This window comes from Canis lupus, chromosome 27, assembly GCF_048164855.1.
Source record: "Canis lupus baileyi chromosome 27, mCanLup2.hap1, whole genome shotgun sequence".
NCBI classification, from domain to species: Eukaryota; Metazoa; Chordata; class Mammalia; order Carnivora; family Canidae; genus Canis; species Canis lupus.
In genome coordinates this window covers 31,433,380-31,460,817 of record NC_132864.1, presented here as the reverse complement: position 1 = coordinate 31,460,817, position 27,438 = coordinate 31,433,380, and the positions used below count along the sequence as shown (strand labels likewise).

Genomic DNA, 27,438 nt, shown 5'->3' with positions numbered 1-27,438 from the left:
TCCCCATTCTCACTGGTGTGAGGTGGTATCTCACTGTGGTTTTGATTTGTATTTCCCTGATGGCAAGTGATGCAGAGAATTTTCTCATATGCATGTTGGCCATGTCTATGTCTTCCTCTGTGAGATTTCTGTTCATGTCTTTTGCCCATTTCATTATTGGATTGTTTGTTTCTTTGGTGTTGAGTTTAAGAAGTTCTTTATAGATCTTGGAAACTAGCCCTTTATCTGATATGTCATTTGCAAATATCTTCTCCCATTCTGTAGGTTGTCTTTTAGTTTTGTTGACTGTATCCTTTGCTGTGCAAAAGCTTCTTATCTTGATGAAGTCCCAATAGTTCATTTTTGCTTTTGTTTCTTTTGCCTTCGTGGATGTATCTTGCAAGAAGTTACTACGGCCGAGTTCAAAAAGGGTGTTGCCTGTGTTCTTCTCTAGGATTTTGATGGAATCTTGTTTCACATTTAGATCTTTCATCCATTTTGAGTTTATCTTTGTGTATGGTGCAAGAGAGTGGTCTAGAGGGAAACTCTTACACTGTTGGTGGCAATGTGAACTGGTGCAGCCACTCTGGAAAACTGTGTGGAGGTTCCTCAAACAGTTAAAAATAGACCTGCCCTACGACCCAGCAATTGCACTGTTGGGGATTTACCCCAAAGATACAGATGCAATGAAATGCCGGGACACCTGCACCCCGATGTTTATAGCAGCAATGGCCACGATAGCCAAACTGTGGAAGGAGCTTCAGTATCCATCGAAAGATGAATGGATAAAGAAGATGTGGTTTATGTATACAATGGAATATTACTCAGCTATTAGAAATGACAAATACCCACCATTTGCTTCAACGTGGATGGAACTGGAGGGTATTATGCTGAGTGAAGTAAGTCAGTCGGAGAAGGACAAACATTATATGTTCTCATTCATTTGGGGAATGTAAATAATAGTGAAAGGGAATATAAGGGAAGGGAGAAGAAATCTGTGGGAAATATCAGAAAGGGAGACAGAACGTAAAGACTGCTAACTCTGGGAAACAAACTAGGGGTGTTGGAAGGGGAGGAGGGCGGGGGGTGGGAGTGAATGGGTGACGGGCACTGGGGGTTATTCTGTATGTTAATAAATTGTACACCAATAAAAAATAAATTAAAAAAATAAAAAATAAAAAAATAAAGACCCTGGGATCATGACCTGAGCCAAAGGCAGAGGCTTAACCAACTGAACCACCCAGGTGCCCCTCAAATAAATAAATAAATAAATTTTTTTTATTGGCCTTCCTATCTTCAGTCACAAATTACAACACACAACTCCTAAGATAATGCTATAATTAAAGTCCAATAAGACTTTTCTTTAAAGATTTTATTTATTCACAAGAGACCGAGGGGGCGTGCACAGGCATAGGCAGAGGGAGAAGCAGGCTCCATGAAGGGAGCCCGACGTGGGACTCTATCCCAGGTCTCCAGGATCTCGCCCTAGGCTGAAGGCGGCACTAAACTGCTGAGCCACCTGGGCTGCCCCGCAATAAGACTTTGAGGAAGTGTTAGGCTAATAGAAATCTATTTCCAGCTACCAGGGCAAATAAAAATTCTAATAAAACCTCCCTCATGAATTGAAATCTGGGGCAAATTCTATCTCTTCTATCTCTCATGAGCCACTCCTAACTTCAAGAGTAAATTCTGGGATCCCTGGGTGGCGCAGCGGTTTAGCGCCTGCCTTTGGCCCAGGGCGCAATCCTGGAGACCCAGGATCGAATCCCACGTCGGGCTCCCGGTACATGGAGCCTGCTTCTCCCTCTGCCTGTGTCTCTGCCTCTCTCTCTCTCTCTCTGTGTGACTATCATAAATAAATAAAAATTAAAAAAAATTAAAAAAAAAAAAAAAGAGTAAATTCTGCCCTTAGAACTCTGAAAGCCAGCAGGAATGCCTCTGGATATTGCACCATACCTAAGCTCATGTCAGCCCAAGTGCTCTGACATTAGTCTTTGAGTCCTAGGTGCCCAAACTTTATCTTCTTCATTAGTTTTTTTTCTGCTCCATATTCAGGGAATTTTATAGTTTACCAAATGCTTTCAGATACAATCATTGTTTTGATCCCCAAAACAAGGTAATAAGATAAATATATTGACTCCGCTTTACAGATGAGGGATACTAAATTGATGACAAGCTCAAAAGCTAAAATCTGGTTGTCTTCAAGTCCAGTGACTTTCACAATGTTGAAAAGTAGGGGTTCTCTTTTCTGGAATATTTTCTGCAGACAACAAGATCTTTTATCATTTAAAAAACATTTTTTACTTACTTTTAAAATACAATAATTTATGGGTATAGATGGAAAAAAAAACAGCACAGAAAGCTACATACTGAAAATTAAAAGTGTCCCTACTGCCATCACGCAGACCAAAGGTAAACACTGTTGAGAGCTTCTGTTCTACCAAAGGATTTCTAAATGTCTTGCAGAAAATTCTATGTCAACCATTACGTTCCACATCCCCCCAAAATAATAATTATCAAGATGGAAAATATGTACAGTTTGATGCTAAGATGGGGAAGAAAGATGACAAAATGATATGCACATTCCAATTGGAAGTCTGTAAAAGAAAGTACATAATATGGGCAAAGCCGCAATACAAAATATCTGTATTAAAGTCATGGGATTATGGGTGCTTTTCCACTCTAGATTTTCTTAAATACAGTTGTTCCGTTTTTCTTACAGTTTCAAAAGTGGGAGGAGCAGAAATTTTAAAACACATTATATTCTTCATGGGTATATAAATATACATATATATGTAGTAAAAATATAAAAACATACCAGAAGAAAACATATCAAGTCTAAGGCATGTGTAACTTTTAAGACGGAAGGAAACAGGCCCAAGAAGGGTAGAGATATTTTCCATCATATTTGTAATGTTTTTTTTCCTTTCTTTAAAAAAATGACAGATTTTTTTTATTATTGGTGTTCAATTTGCCAACATATAGAATAACACCCAGGGATCATCCCATCAAGTGCCCCCCTCAGTGCCTGTCACCCAGTCACCCCCACCCCCCACCAACCTCTCTTTCTACCACCCCTTGTTTGTTTCCCAGAGATAAGAGTCTCTCATGTTCTGTCTCCCTTTCTGATATTTCCCACTAAAAAAAATGACAAATCTTTTAAAGATCTATAGAATCTGGGTTGTGGTATTTACTATATTAGTATTCGTACTTTTCTGTATATTTGAAGTATTTTGTTACTTTTTTTATTTATAAAAATAGGGGAATGAATAGGGAAATATACCACCAGCATCAATAGAAAAGAACTCTTCTATAATCCTAAGAGACCATTTGTTTCACAGCTCTTCCCAGATTGCTCCCTCTCTAAGCTCCTCTTAGCCCTTAACAAAGGGGGGGAAAGGAAGAAAGGAAGGAAACAAGCGAATTTCCCCAATTTTGCTAAGCAAAACCAACTTGAAGTGAAACCAAAAATTATCATATTCTAGACTAAGGGTCAGCAAATTTTTTCTGTAAAGGTTGAGGTAATACATGTTCTAGGTTTTGCAGTCCATACAGTCTCTATCTAACCTGCTCAACTCTGTAGTTGAAGGATGAAAGCAGCCACAGACATACATAAAGTGAGTGTGGCCATGTTCCAATAAAACTATATCTACAGGGGCACCTGGATGGCTCAGTCAGTTAAGCATCTGCCTTCTGCTCAGGGTCCTGGGATCCAGACCCAGGTAGGGCTCCTGTTAATGGGGAGTCTGCTTCTCCTTCTCTCTCTGCCTCTCCCTGTCACTTGTGCTCTCTCTCTCTCTCCCTCAAATAAATAAAATATTTTTAAACTATTTCTACAAAAACAAGCAGTTGGATTCAGCTCGAAAGATTTGTTCCCATCACTTTGAAAATTTGGCTGAACAATGTCCATGACACTCATGGGAAATAATAAAATTACAGATTCAGTTGTAACACCTCTTAGAGTAACTGAGTCTCTGACCACGAGACTTGTACACGTTACTTCATCTCAGCTCTGATGCTTTGAGATCCTATGATTTTATATTTGTGCTTTTGCTGCCCATTCTGGTCCGAGTTATATCTGAGCACTCAATAAATCCTGCCTGGCAACGACATTTGAGATGGAGAGCTCCATTGCTCAAATTTCTCTTTTCATTTGTGAAAGTGAAAGGCTCAGGTAATGAGTGTTCAAACCTTAAGCAAAAGCCAAACCTCTTATTTTCACTCAAGGATCCAAAATGGACAGTGGAATTGCTGTAAAAGTTTATTGCAGTCATGTTAATAGCGCCAGCATATATTAACAGGTACATTTGGTCATCACATGTAATTCATAAAATCTGAGGCTTATCTCAAGTGATTGCGCACTTAAATAAGATATGTGATACTAGGAAATTTTACAGGGCAGAATGCTTCTCAGAACTTGATAAAGCAGGTGCTGTAAAGGGGATAGCAGGAAGACAAAATTCAGAGGAGCACATGGAGGAATAATCAAATCTGGGTCTCAGAGCCCAAAACCTGGCCACAAGATGGTAGCCATAGCCAAGATTTCACACCACTGCTGTTCAATGGCCTGGGTTACATCTGGGCCCTGCGTCTGAAATGTTTTTTCTCTCCTATCAATTATATACCCACTGGATCCCTATATCTTCCCCAAGCCTTCCTGGCAGATCTCTGCTTCCTGTATGCACTTGTATCTCACAAGACCACCCTTCTTTTCTTTTTCCCCATCACAAACTGTCCATGCCTCTATATACACACAACAAAAATAATTCATCTTTGTGGGCAATGTAAATAAATACCTATCATACTTTGTTAACTAACAGTTCTTTTTTTTTGTCCATGAACTTTGAACTCATGTGTATCTTAACGTGAGTTCCTAGGAGGTACATTCAACATCAGTGTAATTATTTTAGTGATTTCATGCTCTATGACTCATGGTGAATCTGAAGTCAGCCAAATATATAAAGTCAGAGTCTCACCTGTCAGCTCTTCCCTGCCCCTCTCCTCTGCCTAAATGTCCCTCCTTCAGATCCTTCATACACCAGTGTGCAGTCAATGCTCTCTTCTCAGTCCTCCCAAATCCTAGTCTTGGAAATTTGTTTATATTGTAAGGTCATTTATAATTTTTTTTTTATTTATTTATGATGGTCACACAGAGAGAGGAGAGAGGCTGAGACACAGGCAGAGAGAGAAGCAGGCTCCATGCACCGGGAGCCCGACGTGGGATTCGATCCTGGGTCTCCAGGATCGTGCCCTGGGCCAAAGGCAGGCACCAAACCGCTGTGCCACCCAGGGATCCCTGTAAGGTCATTTAAACGGCTATCTTAATATTTGTCAAGGTCTTGAATTTTAACTGACTCTGTACTAGAGGAATGAAAGATTTAGAAGGCAAGGGCTACATAATGTCAAAGGTTTGGATTCAATAACAGGGAATCTGCTGCTCATCCTAGGATGCATTCTGCTACTGTTTAACCCCATGGAGTTCCTTCTTGGGACCTCAGTTTCCCCAGGTATAAAATGAGAACGTAGGACATAGAACTAAATAATCTATCCCATTCCATCATGCTATGCCTTCATCCCATCCAAACATAGAGATGAACTGTGAGAAGAACACAGACTCTGGGACTAGAGATATCTGGATTCCAATCCTGGTTTTGCCGTACACTTGCTATGTGATTTGGGACAAGTTACTTAACTTCTCTGAGACTCAGTTATCTCACCCATGAAATAAAAAATAAAATAGAAATCCTTACCTATGCAGTACTCTTATGTGAACAGGAGATGGAATAAGTAAAGCCCCTATTGGAATTTAAGCCAAGAAATTGACATTAAATAAAGGGTAGCTATCATCCTTCTACACACATTATTCAAGAGATTGCTGCCTCCAGGCAGCAGGTGGAGCAGGTAGGATGTTAGGCAAGGCCTCCAGGGAGGAGCCCCAGAAATCATACTGGGAGGGAGTGGTACTATTCAAAAGCAAAATTCAGAAAAAAAAATGACTGCTGGGGGTGGGCTCCATCAGGACTTGAGCTGAGCAAGACTGCCCCTCAGTTATCTGGGGGCTCCCAAGTCAAGGGAGGTTTAATCAGTAACCTGAACAATAGGTGAGGTGATTGGAAGGCAGGGAGAGAGGTTGGGCATTTAGTTTATTTATATGACTACCCTACACCAGCTCCAAGGGCAAAGAGTACCCTTTCCATGGCAACTACACTTAACAGACTTTTACCTGCTTGAACTGTGGACTTGGAGAAGGCTTGATTCCAAGAAGGGGAATCCAGTGGCCTCCTCTACATGCTCATTAGACAGGTGCCACCTCACAAGCTGAACCAGGAGCAGTTCTCTTGCCAGCTCCTGTCTAGCTCCAGGGTGACCTCCTCTCCTTCCTGCTTACATTTCTTTTCTCCTCTAAATCTGCTCTTCTATCCCTCAGGAAGCCTCATTTCTCCAGCACTCCCAGCATTTTCCAGCCTAGGCTCTGCACACTGATATCTAATGACATAGCACTGAAAATTCCAAGGTCTTCATCTTATAACTAAAAACTAACCCTGAAGGAGGGGAGGAGAAAGTAAAGGTGGTGAAATCATCACACTGGTGGCAAAACACAAAGACATCAGTCAAGAGTAGTAGCAGTTTGAGTCAGGAAGCTGGGCAGGAAGGGAGCAGTATTCTGGGCATCAGTCCCAACTCCAAGACAAAACCCTATCAGTCCTATAGGCAAGAGCATGTTTACACTGAGTTGTATAAAAATGTATGTGCAAGACCATTCAATGAGAAAATAATAGTCTTGTCAATAAATGGTACTGAAAGAATTGGATATACACATGCAAAAAAGTGAGGTTGGGCCCCTGCCTCACATAGTATACAAATATTAATTCAAAACACCCAAGTGTAAAAACTAAATACCTGAGAGAAAACAGAGGTCAATCTTCATCATCTTAGATTTGGCAATGGATTCTTAGAAACAAAAGTAAAAGCATAAGCAATCAATTTAAAAATAGATAAATAAACTTTATCAAGATTTAAAACTTTTGTGCCTCAAAAGATACTATCAATTGTACGGCTGGGGATTTACCCCAAAGATACTGATGCAGTGAAATGCCAGAACATCTGCACGCCAATGTTTATAGCAGCAGTGTTCACAATAGCCAAACTGTGGAAGGAGCCTCGGTGTTCATCGAAAGATGAATGGATAAAGAATATGTGGTCTATATATACAACGGAATATTACTCAGCAACTACAAACAACAAATACCCACCATTTTCTTCAACATGGATGGAACTGGGGGGGGTGGGTATTATGCTGAGTGAAATAAGTCAATCAGAGAAAGACAAACATTATATGGTCTCATTCATTTGGGGAATATAAAAGATAATGAAAGAGAAAAAGGGGGAAAGGAGAGAATATGAGTGGGAAATATCAGTAAGGGTGACAGCACATGAGCGAGTCCTAACTCTGGGAAATGAACAAGGGGTAGTGGAAAGGGAGGTGGGCAGGGGTTGGGGTGACTGGGTGATGGACACTGAGGGGGGCACTTGACAGGATGAGCACTGGGAGTTATGCTATATATTGGCAAATCGAACTCCAATAAAAATATATATACAAAAATAAATAAATAAATTAAATAAATAAATAAATAAATAGAAAACCTACAGAATGGAGGGACATATTTGCAAATCCTCTCTCTAATAAGGGTCTACTACTAGAATATATAATCTTTTTTAATTTGTTTTTATTGGTGTTCAATTTGCCAACATATAGAATAACACCCAGTGCTCATTCCGTCAAGTGCCCACCTCAGTGCCCATCACCCAATCACCCACACCCCCCGCCCACCTCCCCTTCACCACCCCTAGCTCGTTTCCCAGAGTTAGGAGTCTTTCATGTTCTCTCTTTCTGATATTTTAACTCAACAACAAAAAAAGACATTCAACCCAATTAAAAGAAAAACAGTATATGCATGTAGGCCAGGACTAGGGCTGGAAGGTAATAGTACAAAAAAGAAAAATAAAGATAAATAAAGGTATAGATATTTCCCTTAGAGAAAGTATAGTCAAATACAATGCGTAGACTTCATTTAGATTCTGATTCAAACAAATCAACTGTAAGAAGATATTTTTTATATAAACAGGAAAATCTGAATATGGACCAAGTATTAAATCACCTAAATTAAGAAATCCCTGTAGATTTTGCTGTGTGATAATAGTACAACGATTATGTGTTTTAAAAGTCAAAAGTATATTCCGAAGAATTCACAGTGAAATAACATAATATCTGGGATTTGACTTAAAACACTGCTGGAAAAAGAAAGTAGAAGAAATAGATGAAAAGAATAATAAAACAATAATCATTGTTAAAGCTGAGTAGTAAGTATTAGGTCCACAAGCATTCATTATACTATTCTACCTCTGGGTATATAGGTTTGAAATTTTCCAAAATAAAAAAAAATTGTAAATGTTATTTAATATTGTTGTTGTTTTGGCTTTAGTTAATTAGGAAAATAAAACCATTAGCAGCTGGTTGTTTTTTTTTTTTCAGCACTCTCTAGCTAGCTAGAGCAGAAGGCTCATTTCAGATCCCACCTGACTCAGATTTCATCCAGGACAGATCTTTTTGCAAGATGCTGAGATTGATCTAATCTTACCTTTGGTCCTGAACAGGGAAAAACAAGAAAACAAAGGAAAACTGATCATACCCAATGAGAAAACCCCTCTGACAGAGCAGTGAACACTTTGTAACTCCCTATGTGGCCTCAGAAAATGCCACTTTCTCTCTACCCTTAGATTTGGCAATGGGTTCTTAGAAATTACACAAGAAGCATGAGCAACATCAGAAAAAAACAAATTTAAAAAATGATAACAATGAAAAGGACAGTGAGGTAGAGCCAGAGGTCTGGGTTCTACTCCTGATTCAAGATCCTGAGCAAGTACTTTCCATTCCCAGTTTTCATTACACTGTCCACAAAGAAGAGAGAGAATTTCTGAGGCCCTTTCAAGAGTTGTCATTGACCACCCATGTTTAAGCATATTAGAAACATCACCTAGAGCCAGATTATGATACCTTCAGGCACAAAGGCTCAAAGCTAACTCTAATGTTGGAACCAGTCCTTAGATATTGCTAATTCCCTTTCAATCTGTTAAGAACAATTTTCACTGAAACTTTTTAAACTTGTTTATGTTTTTAACTTTCTACATGGTGGAGAGTAAGGAGTTCCATGTGTTGGCTCCTTGATGCATGAAATAGAACTTTACTTGTTAAGGAGCAATTAGAACTAAGGGATCAAGTTAATAGAAGCAAATATTGCTGCCCCTTGGCTGAGGAGCAAGAGTGGGCAGAGTCTGAGACATCCAATGCCAGTCCCTGGGGCAGTGGACTCACCGAGATCTTAGTGAAAATGTAGAGTAACAGGGACAGAATAGAGAGGTAGATCTGGATTCGCTTGCCTCCAAATCGCTTCCTCAGGTACTCTGGCATTGTCACCACCTGCATGGGATGTAAGAGAGGTCAACGCCAGACAGAGTGATGAGAAGATCCAGAGCAAGCAGAGCAGTGGCATCTACCATGGCTTCAGAAGTATGATCAAGGGTTAACCCTCATGGATCAGAAAAGTCTGTGAGGTAGCCAGATGGCTCCCATTCTCTAATCCCATCCCAACCCATATGCCCTACCACTGTATGGGTAAGGTATTATCCCAGGACATTGAAGGTGCCAAATAGACACTTTTTTAAATGAACACATGACTGTACATAACCAAGAAAGCAGATCTTTGCCCTAAAGGAGGCAGTAATAGATATATATTCCTATACAGAGTGCCTACTGTGAACAAGACATCATAACAATGGTGGCATCTTTTCAGTTAACCAAACAAAATGACCAGGCTGGGTATGTGCTTCACCTACTCTGCACCCAAGCTTTGCCAAGTATTTTGGCTACAGCCCTGTTCAACTGTTCTCCCAGTTCCTTTCTGCAAATTCTGACTATACTTCTGTCTCATTCTCTTAACCCTGAGCCTGCTGTCTTCTGGGATCACACATATCACCAACAGTTCATGAGCCTCCAGAAGATATAAAGTCTGCCCTATGTTTTTTCTGTATTTCTTTCAGCTCCTAATGTATAGATTTAGTAGGTATTCATTATATCTCACTAAACAGGTGCCACCAAAGCTGTCTTAGGTAAAACGTCAGAGAGATTTAGTCAGGAGACTGAGCATGCATTTGATAGTTGAGTACCAGTTATTGGGAAAATATAGTTCTTTTTTCTCATGCTGCTTCCCTTCCAGGAGCAGGGGCACACAGCTATATGGTATACCATGAGCTCATGGTATACCATGAGCAAATGCATGGCAGTGCCTTGCAAGCGCACACCCAATGTGAAGGAACATGATGATTAAGAGTGCTCTGAATAGAATGAGGTTGTTTAGAGGGCTTCTTAGACAGTCAAGTCATGGCTGAGTGGATTTGTTGAATGCTCCCAAAAGTAGTCAAAAATTTTATAACCTGGAAAAGAAAGCCAAGGCATAGGCATGCTCTGCCATTTATGCCATAAAGCCTCCTCTGCCTTCCAAGAGGATAGAGTTCATATCATATATGCATGTGTATTACACATATGTATTTTTATATATACATATCTATAGATAGATATATAGATGATAGATAGATTCAGTAGGAAATGTATAATAGAGCAGATACTTACCCCAGCCTTAATGTAAATGGGAACAAACACCCAGCCCAAGACAACTACCCAAATCAAGGCCTAAAACAAACAAACAAAAAGGTAGAGTCAAACCCGTAGGATGGTTAGCCCAATCTGCTGTCTGCAGGACCCTCAACTATTACGGGAAAATCACTAAGCATTTTATCTTGGGGCTCTGAGGACAACTCCCTAGGTGACCATCAGAAACTGAAAGAGGCCTTTGCTGCCTGATTGGCCCAAAGGAATGGCAGTTGGGTAACAGTGGAGGGGACCGCAGGGGTCTGCTCACCGATATCATAGCTCTTTTGCCTCTTCTCTTGTTTATAAGGAGTAAAATACCATTTAGAGAACTTTTAAATAATAATAATAATAATAATAATAATAATAATAATAATAATAATGGTAATCTGGTTGTAAGAATTTCCAAACCTCCAATATGGCCAAAAGGACACAAGAGGACTTGGATTTTTAAGAAAAGAAAAAAAAACTCTATTGCCATCATATCAGTGGTTTCCTCATGCTACTCTGGTGGAAGGGGAGCAGGACTAGAGCTCCTAAAGCTGTGCCTCTCCTCCATCTGCATTGAAGGATGGCCCTAATTGGTCCCCTAACACTTAGAGCATATGTTGAACTGCCTGACTGCTAAACTTCCTTCCAGCTCCAGAACACAGTGTCTCTGATGTTACTCACATTCCATTCAAAGCCTCCCATGGCAATGCCTGCAGCAGCTCCTGTCCCCGCCAGCCCCACAAAGTGGCCACTCCCAATGTTACTGGCAAAGAGAGATGCTCCAACCTGAAAACACAAAGAAAAAGTCTGTTAAGAATGTTATGTTCCACCAGTACTCAGAGGTAAACCAGAGAAGAGGCATGTCACCTATGAGAAGGATAAGAAAGAACAAAGGCAGGCTAGGAACTTGACTGTGTATCTGTAGGGACCACTGGTTCACAAGGTAGATGTGGGGTGTTGGGTAATAGTGAAGATGAAATGGAAAGTATTGGGAAAGAATCCTCTTTGGGGATTTGGTGTGTATGTATACACACATACGCACTGGGTATCCTCAAATCAGATCATCTGTGGGTCCTCTGTCAGCCCAATGGCCAATAGCGAAGAACACATGGGAAACTCCACAGCCCACCAAGCTTTCCTTATAAGCCTTCCAAGAGACTGTCTGCTCAGAAGCAAGCCCTGTGCCATTCATCTTCATGTCCTCCATCTGTGTCCTCCAACACTTCTATTTTTTTTTTGGCCTTTTTAATATTTTATTGATCCAAAATTTACTTTTTTTATAAATTTATTTTTTATTGGTGTTCAATTTGCCAACATATAGAATAACACCCAGTGCTCATCCTGTCAAGTGCCCACCTCAGTGCCCATCACCCAGTCACCCCCACCCCTGCCCACCTCCCCTTCACCACCCCTAGCTTGTTTCCCAGAGTTAGGAGTCTTTCATGTTCTGTCTCCCTTTCTGATATTTCCCACTCATTTTTTCTCCTTTCCCCTTTATTCTCTTTCACTATTTTTTATATTCCCCAAATGAATGAGACCATATGATGTTTGTCCTTCTCCGATTGACTTATTTCACTCAGCATAATACCCTCCAGTTCCATCCACGTCGAAGCAAATGGTGGGTATTTGTCGTTTCTAATGGCTGAGTAATATTCCATTGTATACATAGACCACATCTTCTTTATCCATTCATCTTTCGATGGACACCGAGGCTCCTTCCACAGTTTGGCTATTGTGGACATTGCTGCTATAAACATCGTCCTCCAACACTTCTGACATAGGACCTTAACCAATACTGGCTGTCAGTAAATGTGGACAGTTTTGATAAAAAGAATCATTTGAAGGAAGTCTCTGGGCCTCAGTCCTCTCACTTATCAGAGAAGGCCAGGGGGTAGAGTCTATAATTTACAAATGATTCCTAACTATTTTTTTTTGATTCCTAACTATTAAACTCTATAATCCCATGTGCCCCCAAGTAACATGAGATGCTACTAATAATAACTCTCTGAGTCAATATAGTATTTTTATTTTAAATTTTTACAAAGGTCTCCTGGACTCCATGGACACATGCACAAAACACTGCATTTTTCAAGGATACGTGTATGTCTAAATACATAGTTTAGAAGACAGATTGGAAGGATATATATTAAAAACCCAAGACTGGAAGCCTGGAAGGAAAAAGGAGAATGAGACTGTGATTGGGAGATGAAGGAGAAAACATCAGCTAAAACAAGTGAGGGATCTTTCACTAACCAATCACAATACTGTGCCATCAACGCAATTGCATATGAAATCCAAGAGAACTCTAGAAAGTTTTAGAGTCCTTCTGTCCCAGGAGGAGAAGCATAGCACTAATTGATAAGTACCAAACTAGTATAATTATCCTCATTCTTGCTGAACAATGGAGGAAGGCTGGTAGTTATTTGTCTAATATCCCTAAGATTGAACAAATCTGGAACAAAACACAGAATGTTATTTCCCAAAAGCTAGATTACTCCAAGAAACTATCTTAGCTATATCATCCCCTACCCCCAATATAAGGCAATGGTTGCTTAGTACCAAATAGTTAAGACAGAGAAGAAGGAGTTTCCTAAAGGCCAGGCCAGAAGGTCTCTGGAATGGTGAGATAATGGTAAAAGTAGCTCATTCATTCACTCACTCAATAAATATTAAATTTATTTAATATTTATTACCTCAAAGTATCAAGCACTATTCTAGACCTTGAGGATTCCACTGTGAATAGCACAGACAAAATCCCTATGTTCCAGAAGCTTATATCCTAACAGGGGAAACATAAATAAATTTTTTAAAAAGAGAGATCATAGAATGGCAAGTGCTGTGAAGAGAATAGAGAGAGTGTGTGATAGAATGACTAGTCCCAATTGGAGAGTCAGGAAAGGTCTCTCCATGCAGATGACCTCTAAGTTAAGATTGAAGCAATAAAGGAAGTCCACTATGCCAAAATCAGAAGGAAAGTAGTCATAGTTGAGAAGCAAAAAGGCGGCCAGAGTGGCTGGAGTGTGGTAGGAAAGGAGAGTTGTGTTGTGAGATGAGGCTGAGAAGTTAAGCAGGCATACATCATGTAGGTCCTAGCAGGCAAGAATAAGAGGTTTGGATTTTATTCAATGTGAGATGTCACTGAATGGGTTTGTTTTTGGGATTGGCTTTTCTTGTGTGTTGGGGGGGGGGGTGGACAGCAGGAGAGAGAGAGAATCTCAAGCAGGCTCCACACCCAGAGTGTGAGCCCGACACGGGGCTTGATCTCATGATTCTGAGATCATGACCTGAGCCAAAATCAAGAGCAGATGCTCAACCAACTGAGCCATCTGGGTGCCCCTCCACTACAGAGTTTTAATTAGTGGAGGGGCAGGACTTAATTTGCTTTTAAAGATTGTTCTCCTGACAGAACATGAGAGACTCCTAACTCTGGAAAACAAATAAGGGGTAATGGAAGGGGAGGTGGGCGGGGGGATGCGGTGACTGGGTGACGGGCACTGAGGGGGGCACTTGACAGGATGAGCACTGGGTGTTATACTATATTTTGGCAAATCAAACTCCAATAAAAAAAATACAAAAGAAACTCATCAGTTCAAAATAAATAAATAAATAAATATTGTTCTCAAGCATGTGGAGAATATAGTGCTGGGAGCAAGGGAGAAAACAGAGAAACTGGGAAGCTATTGCTGTATCAGTGTGAGAGGACAGTGGCTTGGTCTCTGGTAGGAGAAGTCAAGACAAAGGCAAGTGTAGAGATTGGAGTGTGTTTCAGAAATGAAGTTGATAGGAGTCCTGAATCCAGGAGTTACCTTTGATGGATCAGATGTGGGAAATTAGGGAAAGAGTAATCAAGGGTAACTCCTAGATTCAAGACTTGAATAGGTGGATGTCATTTATTAAGAAGAAGAAAACGAATCCATAGATGAATGGATAAAGAAGATACGGTAATATATACACAATAGAATATTACTCAGACATTTAAAAAAATGAAATCTTGCCATTTGCAACAACTTGAATGGACCTAGAGAGTATAATACCAAGTAAAATAAGTCAAAGAAAGATAAATATCATATGATTTCATTCATATGTGGAATTTAAGAAACCAAACAAAAAAAGAAAAAAGATACAAACAAAAAAACCAGACTCTTAAATACAGAGAACAAATTGGTGATTGCCAGAGGGGAGGTTGCAGGGGATCGGTGAAATAGATGAAAGGGATTAAAAGTACATTTATCTTGATGAGAACTGAGAATTGTATTGAATTGTTGTATCATTATATTATACACCTCAAATTAATATAACACTGTATGTTAATCATATAGGATTTTAAAAAGAAGAAGGGGAAATTCAGAGGAAAGCAGATTCATCAGAGACATTCACCTCTTTTCCTCAAAGCTTGGTGGGTATAACAGTCCACTTTTAATCAGAACTCCCTTCTGCATGTAGCCTGCCTGTCCTGGCCCATTATCTTTTCATTTATCATCTCCCACTTCATAAATTATTAAGCCTAATGTTGTACTATTAAGGGCATAATTACCAGTAATGATTAACTGCATCAGATTAACCTTAAGTTCAAGAAGTCCTCTCTAACATCCCCCCAAATGGGAGCATTGGACTTTAAGCAGTTGCAGGCTTTCCTGAGGTACCCCTTCACCATCTGATGGAATGGGGGCCAGGAGAGCTTTAGGGGTACCACATGTCCTGCTCAGATTCAGTTAATTTCTGTCATGGTTACTACTGTTCTCTCAGTCTCTTACCTTGCCTCTTTCTAGACTTCCTCCCTTTACCCCAAGGCCTTTATTCAACCATTTACCAAAACTCTGACTCTGCCTTCACAATGTTAAAGGCATCTAGCACTTATACTGCCCTTTATACAAGCTGTAATTATCTCTCATCAGGTTTCTAGATGATCTCCAGTCACACCTACACACAACTCTGATCAAGCCACTTTCCTATTCAGAGACCTTCCTCTAACCTCCAAATGGTCTTGTCAAGCAATCTTCCTGGACTCCAGGTTTAAAGATGTAGTCCTAGGAATTCAACAATATTTCAAATTAAAGTCCCCTCCAGTGAGAATTATGAAATTAAAAACTAAACATTATATGGTCTCATTCATTTGGGGAATATAAAAAATAGTGAAAGGGAATATAAGGGAAGGGAGAAGAAATGTGTGGGAAACATCAGAAAGGGAGACAGAACATAAAGACTCCTAACTCTGGGAAACGAACTAGGGGTGGTGGAAGGGGAGGAGGGCGGGGGTGGGGGGGAATGGGTGACGGGCACTGAGGGGGGCACTTGACAGGATGAGCACTGGGTGTTATTCTGTATGTTGGTAAATTGAACACCAATAAAAAATTAATTTATTAAAAAAAAGAAAGAAACTAACTAGAAAAAAATAGTGAAAGGGAATAAAGGGGAAAGGAGAAAAAATGTGTGGGAAATATCAGAAAGGGAGACAGAACATGAGAGACTCTTAACTCGGAAACGAACAAGGGGTGGTGGAAAGGGAGGTGGGCAGGGGGTGAGGGTGACTGGGTTACGGGCACTGAGGGGGGCACTTGATGGGATGAGCACTGGGTGTTATGCTATATGTTGGCAAATTGAACTCCAATTAAAAAATATATGTAAAAAAAAATAAAATAAAAAATAAAAAAAATAAAAAAAATAAAAAAAATAAAATATATATGTAAAAAAACTAGAATTTAAATACTTTATTGATTTCTTACTATCTGGATGGTCATAATATCAGTGAACTTAAATCTTCTCTCATGACAGGGTTTTTCAGGAGTCAAATGAAATTATGAATCAGTAGTGACTGACATTTAGTTGGCCCTCAATCAGAGTCCTCACTCTCCCACGAGAGGACAAAGACAATTCACAAGAGCTACAATGGACACTCTTATAGACTGAATTGTGTTCCCCAAAAATTCATGTGTTGTAGTCCTAACTTTCTAATGTGACTTTATTTGGAGACAGGGTATTTAGGGAGGTAATTAAGGTTAAATTAGGTCATAAGGGTGGAGCCCTAATATGATAGGACTGCTCCTTATAAGAAGAGGAAGAGACATCGTGTCTCTCTCTCTCTCTCTCTCTTTCTCTTTCTCTCCTTCCCTCCCTCCCTTCTTCCCTCTCTTCTTCTCATTCTCTACTCAGAAAAGAGGCCATGTTAATGGACAGACAGAAGGCACCCACTTACAAGCCAAAAAAGGAAGTCTCACCAAAAACCAACCTTGACAGCACTTTGATCTTGAGCTTCCAGCCTCCAGAAACGTGGAAAAATAAAGTTCTCTTGTTTAAACCTCCCAGTCTATGGTATTTTGTTATGGCAGCCCAAGCAGGCTAACAACAAATACCACTGCTGTGTCACTTCCACTCCCCTGCCAGGTTTTCACCCTTCCTCTCACTGAAGCTGGTTAACAATGCTTTCATCACTCTTATCCCACTCTCTGTCTACTCCTCACCCACATTCATGCTCAGGTAGGAATCTTGCCCCATCCAGGGATTGACCCTGTGACATGAATAATCATGTCCTTCTCTGTAATTTCTACCCACATTCCCTCTGACTTCAGGATTTTAGATTTCATCTAAAATTTCCCCAGCTTGACCTTGCTTCCAACTAACTTCTTTCCACGCCTTTCTCATCCCTTGATGGGGTTCAGGAAGCTATTCCAAGTATTTAGATGTCTTTACTGTACCTGTGCAAGATGAGCTGGATCTGACCATACCCAACAGGTTTTATAGCATGGTAATTGGAAATAACAAAATATGATATCAAAAATGGCAAAAAGACTATTTTCCTTTGAGTTTTGGGAAATTCATAATCCTATTTTACTGTCTAAACTTCCTACCCTAGAAATTTGGCAGGAGGAGAAATATATGAAGAAATTATAGAATCATAAGTCTTCCAGAGTTGTCTGGACCCACAAATGCCACAGTTTGACTCCCCTCTGCAACACCTCCAAGTGATAGTCAGTTTCTGGATGTGTGTCTCTAGTGACAGAGAACTCCCTACCTTCAAAGGTAGCTGAATCCACAGTGGAACAATTCTAATGGTTAAAAAGTTCTTCACCTTGAGCTGAAATCTACCCATCTCCCTACTTCTGCCTTCTGAAGTGATACAAAACAAGTCAAGTCTCTCTCCCACAAGCTAGCCCTTCCAATGTCTAAGGAAATGGGGCTGCTCCCACTCTCAAATCTTCTCTAAGGCTAAGCTTCCTCTTATATGTCTACTCCTCACTGGCCATGGACTTGAATCTCACCAGAAATTATAGGCCTTCAAGGCTGTCTGCATTCAAGTTCCCTCATCCTTCTCCATCCCCAGTAGCCTCCCCATACCTTTTTGCATCCCTTATAATCCAGCTAAATTATACTGACTCAGTTTCCTAAATATGCTCTGGGCTTTCTTACCTTCTGTTTTTATTTATGCCATTTCCCTCTGCTTAAACTTCCTCTCCATCAAACTCTGATGCCTCCAAAACACTAACTCATTCTTCAAAAGGAATCCCAGTCCCATCTCTCCACTGACATCATTCAGAGCTGATCTCTTTTTTCCTATAATCTCTTACTTCCATTCCTCACTGTTGCACTTTCCTGGGGCATGGCACTGCTTCTGCACAAGTGTTGTCTCCCAAGGGGGAACCCTCTTGCACTGTTAGTGGGAATGTGAACTGGTACAGCCACTCTGGAAAACTATGTGGAGGTTCCTCAAAGAGTTGAAAATAGAACTACCCTATGACCCAGCAATTGCACTCCTGGGGACTTACCCCAAAGATACAGATGCAGTGAAATGCCAGGACACCTGCACCCCGATGTTTATAGCAGCTATGTCCACAATAGCCAAACTGTGGAAGGAGCCTCGGTGTCCATCGAAAGATGAATGGATAAAGAAGATGTGGCCTATGTATACAATGGAATATTCCTCAGCCATTAGAAATTACAAATACCCACCATTTGCTTCGACGTGGATGGAACTGGAGGGTATTATGCTGAGTGAAATAAGTCAATCGGAGAAGGACAAACATCATATGGTCTCATTCATTTGGGGAATATAAAAAATAGTGAAAGGGAATAAAGGGGAAAGGAGGTATGAAAATGTCATTGAGTGCTACCTAAAAATCACATTTTGCGTGACGGGAAAAATAAAATAGGAAATATATGAGACAATGTATTTACTTGCCAACATCCAGTCATCTGATGTTAGAACTGGAATTACCTTGGAAATAATTAAGGTCAACCTTGTTATTTTCAAGTGAAAACAAAATTATAGCCCAAGGAAGAAAGTGATTCAAGTTTACATATTAATGCTATCTTTACTTCCACACCTTTAGGAAAGTAAGATAGTATGTGTACACTCCAAATAACTAACCCAAGAGTCAAGAATTGCTTAAGGCAATGGACAACAGCTGTGTATGTCTTTCTAGCTACCCCATCAGAAGCAGCCAATGGATTTGCAAAAAAGTATCCCGTATCAATTATCATGCTTGGAAGCATAATTAAGTGGTATGGATCCCACTTTCTTCCTTTTCTTTTTTTTCTTTTTTATTTATTTATGATAGGCACACAGTGAGAGAGAGAGGCAGAGACACAGGCAGAGGGAGAAGCAGGCTCCATGCACCGGAAGCCTGATGTGGGATTCGATCCCGGGTCTCCAGGATCACGCCCTGGGCCAAAGGCAGGCGCCAAACCGCTGTGCCACCCAGGGATCCCCTCTTCTTTTTCTTCTAAGCACACTGGAGACTTGCAACCTGGTTCTAATCTTGATTCTGTCAGAACAAAGTATATGACTTTGAGCCAGTCACTTCCCTGCCTTGACTTCCGTTTCTTCCACTATAAACTGAGAATAAGAATCCTTAGCTTACCTCACAAGGGGATTCTCAGGCTTAAATGAGGTGATAAATACGAGACACCTTTAAGAAAGTTTTGCCCCAATACAAGGGAAGTGGCAGGTAAGGACAAAATTAAAAAGAGAGAGAAAGAAAGCTTTGTCCCCCAAAGGCATGCTATTCTTAATACTTATGATGCTTTTATACAGCCCACGTGTTTATGGAGTACCTTGAATTTCCTGAAAAAGACAGAGTGGCCATTTTTCCTTAGAGGGAGCAAGATCTTCATAGTTCAAACAGAAAATAAACTCAGTTAATTTCAGGAAACTATTTTCTTTATTAATGGACCAAACTGTCCAGAGCTCTGGAGACGCTTTTCACTCCCATCTTCTATCCTCCCTTAAAGGAATGATACAAGAATATCCCAGAGCATCCTCTCCACCCTTTCTCTGGGCTATGCTAGATGCTTCCCTTGAGATATCCTCAGACAATGGTTCTCATAGTATAGCATGTATCAGAATCTAATGCTAAAATACAGAACACCCAGTTAAATCTGAACTTCAGATAAACAAATTCAGTTTTAATAAAATTATGTTCAAATATTGCATGAGACATATTATACTAAAAAAATATTCATTGTTTCTCTGAACCTCAGATTTAATTATCCTTCCTTTATTTTTATTTGTTAAATCTGGCAACTCTAAGTACAATCGCCTGGAAAATTTGTTAAATCACAGATGGTTGAGCCCTATTCCTTCATTTTTCTAATTCAGTGGGTCTGGGCTGAGGCTGAAAATTTTGCCTTTCTAACTAGAGCCCAGATCTTGCTGATGCTGCTGGTATGGGAACTACACTTTGAGAGACCCATCCTGGGAGAATAAAAAAGAGAGACAATTGTGGACATTGCTGCTAGAAACATCGGGGTGCAGGTGTCCCGGCAGGAAGGAGCCTCGGTGTCCATCGAAAGATGAATGGATAAAGAAGATGTGGTTTATGTATACAATGGAATATCACTCAGCCATTAGAAACGACAAATACCCACCATTTGCTTCAACATGGATGGAACTGGAGGGTATTATGCTGAATGAAGTAAGTCAATTGGAGAAGGACAAACAGTGTATGTTCTCATTCATTTGGGGAATATAAATAATAGTGAAAGGGAATATAAGGGAAGAGAGAAGAAATGTGTGGGAAATATCAGAAAGGGAGACAGAACATAAAGACTCCTAACTCTGAGAAACGAACTAGGGGTGGTGGAAGGGGAGGAGGGCAGGGGGTGGGGGTGAGTGGGTGATGGGCGCTGAGGGGGGACACTTGACGGGATGAGCACTGGGTGTTATTTTGTATGTTGGTAAATTGAACACCAATAAAAAATTAATTTATTAAAAAAAAGAGAGAGAGACAGATGACTAACTTTTACAGTGCCCCCTCTATGCCAAGTGTGGGGCCAGGCACTTCACTCACTTTTTTTTAAGATTATTTTTTAATTTATTTATTTGTGAGAGACAGTGCACGAGCACAACAGGCAAGGCAGGTACAGGGAGGGAGAAAGAGAAGCAGACTTCCCACTGAACAGGGAGCCCAACACAGGGCTTGATCCCAGGATCCTGGTATCATGTCCTGAGCCAGAGGCAGACACTTAACTGACTGAGCCACCCAAGTGCCCTTGTACTTCATTCACTTTATTTTACATCATTCTCACTATAGTCTGTGAGATAAGGATTATTCTCATCTTCATTTTACAGAGGAGAAGACTGAAGAACAGAGCAGTGATTTGCTCAGGGTCCCATAGTCAAACATGACCAACATCCAAGGGACAGAAGGGGAGGCCATAGCACCACTCTAACTTTCCTCCTTCTTCCCCAGACATTTCCTTCTGAACATCTCTGAAGGGGCACAGTCGGGTCAGAGTCCCATACTTATCTCACTGTAAATTTAGGAATAGCATGTGTACATCTGCATCATGCTTGTATTTCAGATTCTTTCCTCATCCTCTGGGGAACTGGTCTTTAATCTGAATTAGGATTTTGATTCCATATGTCTTTTCATAGGAGAGGCTTGGAAAGATTTAACCTTTGACTCTTGCTATCTCTTAAGGATCACAATTCCTAGACTGGAACAGAAGAGAAGGTGGGGCTCATATATTCAGACCATTTTATTTCTGAGATTCTGGTAAATATTTAGACATAGGCTTTGCTCCAGAGCCATCATAATCTCTGTTTACTTTACGTTGGCTTACGTCCTCCATGAACAATGGTGGCCTTTCAGTCATTATCTTCACAAATCTCTCTCCTTTCCCTAAGAACCAAAAGGGCAGGAAATCAGGAAACTACTGCCAAAGCTGGCATTTTCCCACAGGTTGTTGGCACAAAAGATAGGTAAGGTCTTCTGTTGGCATTTATAGGTCAAGGAGGCTAGAAACCAACCCTCTCACCAATTCAGATAGGCTCATTCTTGCAACCATCACTAACTTGTGGGTCCCTCACTCAAAGGGTCTGATTGATAAGCGTTGTCTCCCCTATACTGGCCTCCTCTCAGTTCCTCAACTATCCCAAGATCCTTCCCACTTCAAGTCTTTGACCATTCTGTTCCTTCTGCTTGAATTGCTCTCCCTTCAATCTTTATAAGGCTGCCACCTTCTGATCCTTCATGACTCAGCCTAAATGCTTAATCTTTGGAAAGGCCTTTCCTGATCCTCTTATGTAGGTTAAAAAGGACCCCTTTCCTTTCCTCACACTCTGGACTCAAATATACTTCCTTCTGAACACTTACCATTATTTGTAATCTTGGATATATTTTGTAAGAATATGTGTCACACACACACACACACACACACACCAGCACCTAACACAGAATGTGGCACATAGTAGGTAATCAACATATAAATATAGAATGAAAGAATAGTAATGCATAAATGGACAAGTAATTGAATTCACAGTTTAAGAAGGAATATCTGAAGATGAGGTACAATAATAACGATGGTAATGGGGGCACCTATCTGGCTCAGTCTCTAGAGTGTGCAGCCCTTGATCTCAGGGTCATGAGTTTGATACCCATATTGGGTGTCGAGATTACTTTTTAAAAATGATGATAATAATATTAAGAATAGGCAAAATAGGGATCCCTGAGTGGCTCGGCGGTTTGGTGCCTGCCTTTGGCCCAGGGCGCAATCCTGGAGTCCCGGGATCAAGTCCCATGTTGGGCTCCCTGCATGGAGACTGCTTCTCCCTCCTCCTGTGTCTCTGCCCCTCTCTCTCTCTATGTCTAAAATAAATAAATAAATAAATAAATAAACCTTAAAAAAAAAAGAATAGCCAACTTGAGTAATACTAATTATATACTACTGTGGAAGATTTACATATTAAATCTGAATTTAAAACTGAATCCTCTACAATCAACAAAACTATAAGACAACCTACAGAATGGGAGGAGATATTTGCAAATGACATATCAGATAAAGGGCTAGTTTCCAAGATCTATAAAGAACTTATTAAACTCAACACCAAAGAAACAAACAATCCAATCATGAAATGGGCAAAAGACATGAAGAGAAATCTCACAGAGGAAGACATAGATATGGCCAACATGCACATGAGAAAATGCTCTGCATCACTTGCCATCAGGGAAATACAAATCAAAACCACAATGAGATACCACCTCACACCAGTGAGAATGGGGAAAATTAACAAGGCAGGAAACAACAAATGTTGGAGAGGATGCGGAGAAAAGGGAACCCTCTTACACTGTTGGTGGGAATGTGAACTGGTGCAGCCACTCTGGAAAACTGTGTGGAGGTTCCTCAAAGAGTTAAAAATAGACCTGCCCTATGACCCAGCAATTGCACTGTTGGGGATTTACCCCAAAGATTCAGATGCAATGAAACACCAGGACACCTGCACCCCGATGTTTATAGCAGCAATGTCCACAATAGCCAAACTGTGGAAGGAGCCTCGGTGTCCATCGAAAGATGAATGGATAAAGAAGATGTGGTCTGTGTATACAATGGAATATCCCTCAGCCATTAGAAACAACAAATACCCACCATTTGCTTCAACGTGGATGGAACTGGAGGGTACTATGCTGAGTGAAGTAAGTCAATCGGAGAAGGACAAACAGTGTATGTTCTCATTCATTTGGGGAATATAAATAATAGTGAAAGGGAATATAAGGGAGGGGAGAAGAAATGTGTGGGAAATATCAGAAAGGGAGACAGAACATAAAGACTCCTAACTCTGGGAAACGAACTAGGGGTGGTGGAAGGGGAGGAGGCTAGGGGTGTTGGAAGGGGAGGAGGGCGGGGGGTGGGAGTGAATGGGTGTCGGGCACTGGGGGTTATTCTGTATGTTAGTAAATTGAACACCAATAAAAAAAAAACTGGAAAAAAAAAAAAGAAAGGGGAGGAGGGCGGGGGGTGGGGGTGAATGGGTGACGGTCACTGAGGGGGACACTTGACGGGATGAGCACTGGGTGTTATTCTGTATGTTGGCAAAGTGAACACCAATAAAAAATAAATTTATTATTAAAAAAAAAGAAATGACAAATACCCACCATTTGCTTCAACGTGGATGGAACTGGAGGGTATTATGCTGAGTGAAGTAAGTCAAGTGGAGAAGGACAGACATTATATGTTCTCATTCATTTGGGGAATATAAATAATAGTGAAAGAGAATATAAGGAAAGGGAGAAGAAATGTGTGGGAAATATCAGAAAGGGAGACAGAACATAAAGACTCCTAACTCTGAGAAACGAACTAGGGGTGGTGGAAGGGGAGGAGGGCGGAGGGTGGGGGTGAATGGGCGATGGGCACTGGGGGGGGGCACTTGACGGGAGGAGCACTGGGTGTTATTCTGTATGTTGGTAAATTGAACACCAATAAAAATAAATTTATTAAAAAAAGAACACCAATAAAAAATAAATTTAAAAAAACTGAATCCTCAAAACATTCTATAAGATAGATGCTATGTTCTCTACTTTTAAGTTGAGAAAACTGAAACACAGAGAGGTTAAGTAACTCACTCAAGGCTACAAAGCTAGGAATAGGGGAGTTCAAAACTAAGCAGCCTGGTTCCAGAGACCGTGGTCTTAGCCCCAATTCTAAGTAATCTCCCTAATATAAAATTTACCCAAAGAGAAACATATAGCTCTAGATGATCTAAAATGTGCCATGCCAATGGTAGAAAGGGAAAGCCCAGTTACATTTCTAACACAAATACTCCAAAGTCTTCATCTTAGCCAATAGTTTCGGCATTCTCCTGACTTCAAACAACTAGAAATGTTGATTATAATTTATTTTTTCCTTTCTCTGTCTGGGAAAGTGCTAATATATTAGAAAATAGGAAGGTATCCAGAGAGAAAGAAGAAACCGGGAGTTTATGCACCAACAAGGTGACAGGAAATTGGCTAAGAACTGATGCCTGAGAACACAAAGAATACGTGGGGTGGTGAGTGGCTGTGTCTTAATCGAGGAACTCCTCAGAGGAGATTAAGCCATAAAGAGTGGCAGGGAAATGGCCCCACCAAAAAGAGAGAGAGGAAAAAGGACAAGGGGGAGAAAGTGAGGAAAGAAAGAGAAGAAAGAGAGGAAGGATGAGGTGGCAGTAGAGGAATAAGAAAATGAGAAGAAGAGCAAGAACAGGCCATTCAAAACAAGGCAGCAACTGCCACGTTAAGCTCTCACTACAAAAGAGATACATATGTATGGGAACAGCCAAGTTTTGCAAAATCTTAACTCAACCTGAGAAAAACCAAATGTTTGAGATAGTAAGGAAGCATAGTAATACCAGACTTTTCCAAGGAATCCAATGAGGGCTGAAATCAGGCACTCTGATTGCAGCCAGTTTGCTTTTCCAGTTTTACTAACACAAGCCTTAAAAAAAATCTGAAGAAAAAAAATGTTCTCTGTACACAGACAGAAATGTGGAGCACTGCTGGAGAAGGCTTTGACCTGGACCCGGCACTCTCCTAACCTCCTAAATTCTTACCACTGCCTACACTCTACTGTAGCCAGTCCTCCAGAGAGCAGAATGCAGGCTGCTGCATGCAATGCATGCTGCATGCTGTCTGTTAGGTAGACATCCACAAGGGGATCCAGCATGAGTATCTAAAGACATGTCCCTCTCCTCCCTCCTATTTCTTTAATTCAGCACGTATTTCTCAAATGCACACTAACACAAGGTCCTGGACTAAATATTAGAAGAAAAAAAAAGATTAAGAAAAACATAGGCTCAGCCCTGGGATAAACAAAAGCACACATAGCTACATGCAAGAAGAAAATCATCGGAACAGGAAGAAAGAATCAACTGGACTTGGTGGTCATTTCTACCCAGGCTTATGAAGGTCAAGTACTTGTCTGTCTTTGGTCTCCCATCTTCCTGAACTTTGCCCCCTTGGTGAGCTCTCTGCCTCTCCTGTGTCCATTTGCCTAGTTCATGTTCTTTCTCTCTCATTCATGAGTTCCCATCTAGGCCTAAGGCCTGTCAGACTTTTCTAAGACCACCCCAGTAGCATCCTAAGTAGATGAACTTTGATTTGGTCATTAATATTCAAAGACTTAAATATCAAATCAGATATATTTTACTCAAGAAAGTTTAATAAAGGGTAGCCCAAAAAAAAAAAAAAAAAAAGGGCAGCCCAGGTGGCTCAGCGGTTTAGCGCCGCCTTCGGCCCAGAGTGTGATCCTGGAGACCTGGGATGGAGTCCCATGTCAAGCTCCCTGCATGGAGCCTGCTTCTCCCTCTGCCTGTGTCTCTGCCTCTCTCTCTCTCTCTCTCTCTCTCTCTCTCTCTCGAATAAATAAAATCTTTTTTTAAAAAAAGAAAGTTTAGTAAGTATAAAAAGCTATTTTCTTTCCTCAAGGAAAAGTTTCATCAGAGTCTCTGGTTAACCCTAAAGGAAAGAATTTCTTGCTTTTCAGATAAACCTTTAGAGTATACTTATTGATCTCACAAATTTCCATCCCAAAGGATAAGAAGAAAGGAACCTGAATAACAAGAAAGACATAAAAAGCTATAGCTCTGTAATTATCTTGTATGGATTTGAGCAACCCATGGGGTTAATCTTTTTTCTTTCTGGACCACTCAGATAGGATACGATGATAGTCCTTTAAAAGTTTTCAGTTGAGTGGATGGAACTGGAGGATATTATGCTGAGTGAAATGAGTCAATCGGAGAAGGACAAACATTATATGGTCTCATTCATTTGGGGAATATAAATAATAGTGAAAGGGAATATAAGGGAAGGGAGAAGAAATGTGTGGGAAATAATCAGAAAGGGAGACAGAACATAAAGACTCCTAACTCTGGGAGACAAACTCGGGGTGGTGGAAGGGGAGGAGGGCGGGCGGTGGGGGTGAATGGGTGATGGGCACTGGTGGGGGGCACTTGACTGGATGAGCACTGGGTGTTATTCTGTATGTTGGCAAATTGAACACCAATAAAAAATAAATTTAAAAAAATAAAAATAAATAAAAGTTTTCAGTTGAAAAAAAGAAAAACAAGAGCTAAGCCTGAAAATTTATTTTTTTAAGCCTGAAAATTTACTGTGTATATGTCCTCACTATAATCTCAAGTAAGTACTATTGTTGCCATTACAGAGATAATAAATGTAAGACACAGAGATGCTTAGTAACTCACACAGGGTCACACAGCTATTAAGGGCAGAGGCTGGATTTAAACACTAGCAGCCTGACTCCAGAGCCTAGGCCTGAACAAAGGGTCAAAAACTAGGGCCTATAGACCAAATCTAGCCTTCTGCCTCTTTTTGTAACAAAAAAAAAAAAAAAAAAAAAAAAAAAAAAAACTATTAAGGGACACCTGGGTGGCTCAGCGGTTGAGCATCTGCCTTTGGCTCAGGGCGTGATCCTGGGTTTAGGATCGAGCCCCTCATCGAGCTCCTTACTGGGAGCCTACTTCTCCCTCTGTCTGTGTCTCTGCCTCTCTCTCTCTA

General features: G+C 40.6%; 1 protein-coding gene across 1 annotated transcript in view; it reads right to left on the bottom strand.

Moving 5' to 3' along the window:
- The window catches only part of SLC5A1 (solute carrier family 5 member 1), a 74,340-nt gene that overhangs the window by 34,013 nt on the left and 12,889 nt on the right, over positions 1-27,438 (bottom strand). Inside the window, exons 3-5 of the mRNA XM_072803371.1 lie at positions 11,357-11,461; positions 10,667-10,726; positions 9,353-9,457 (exon numbers count right to left, since the gene is read on the bottom strand). Coding sequence (XP_072659472.1) covers positions 9,353-9,457; positions 10,667-10,726; positions 11,357-11,461 — 270 coding nt within the window. The remainder of the gene's footprint in view (positions 1-9,352; positions 9,458-10,666; positions 10,727-11,356; positions 11,462-27,438) is intronic.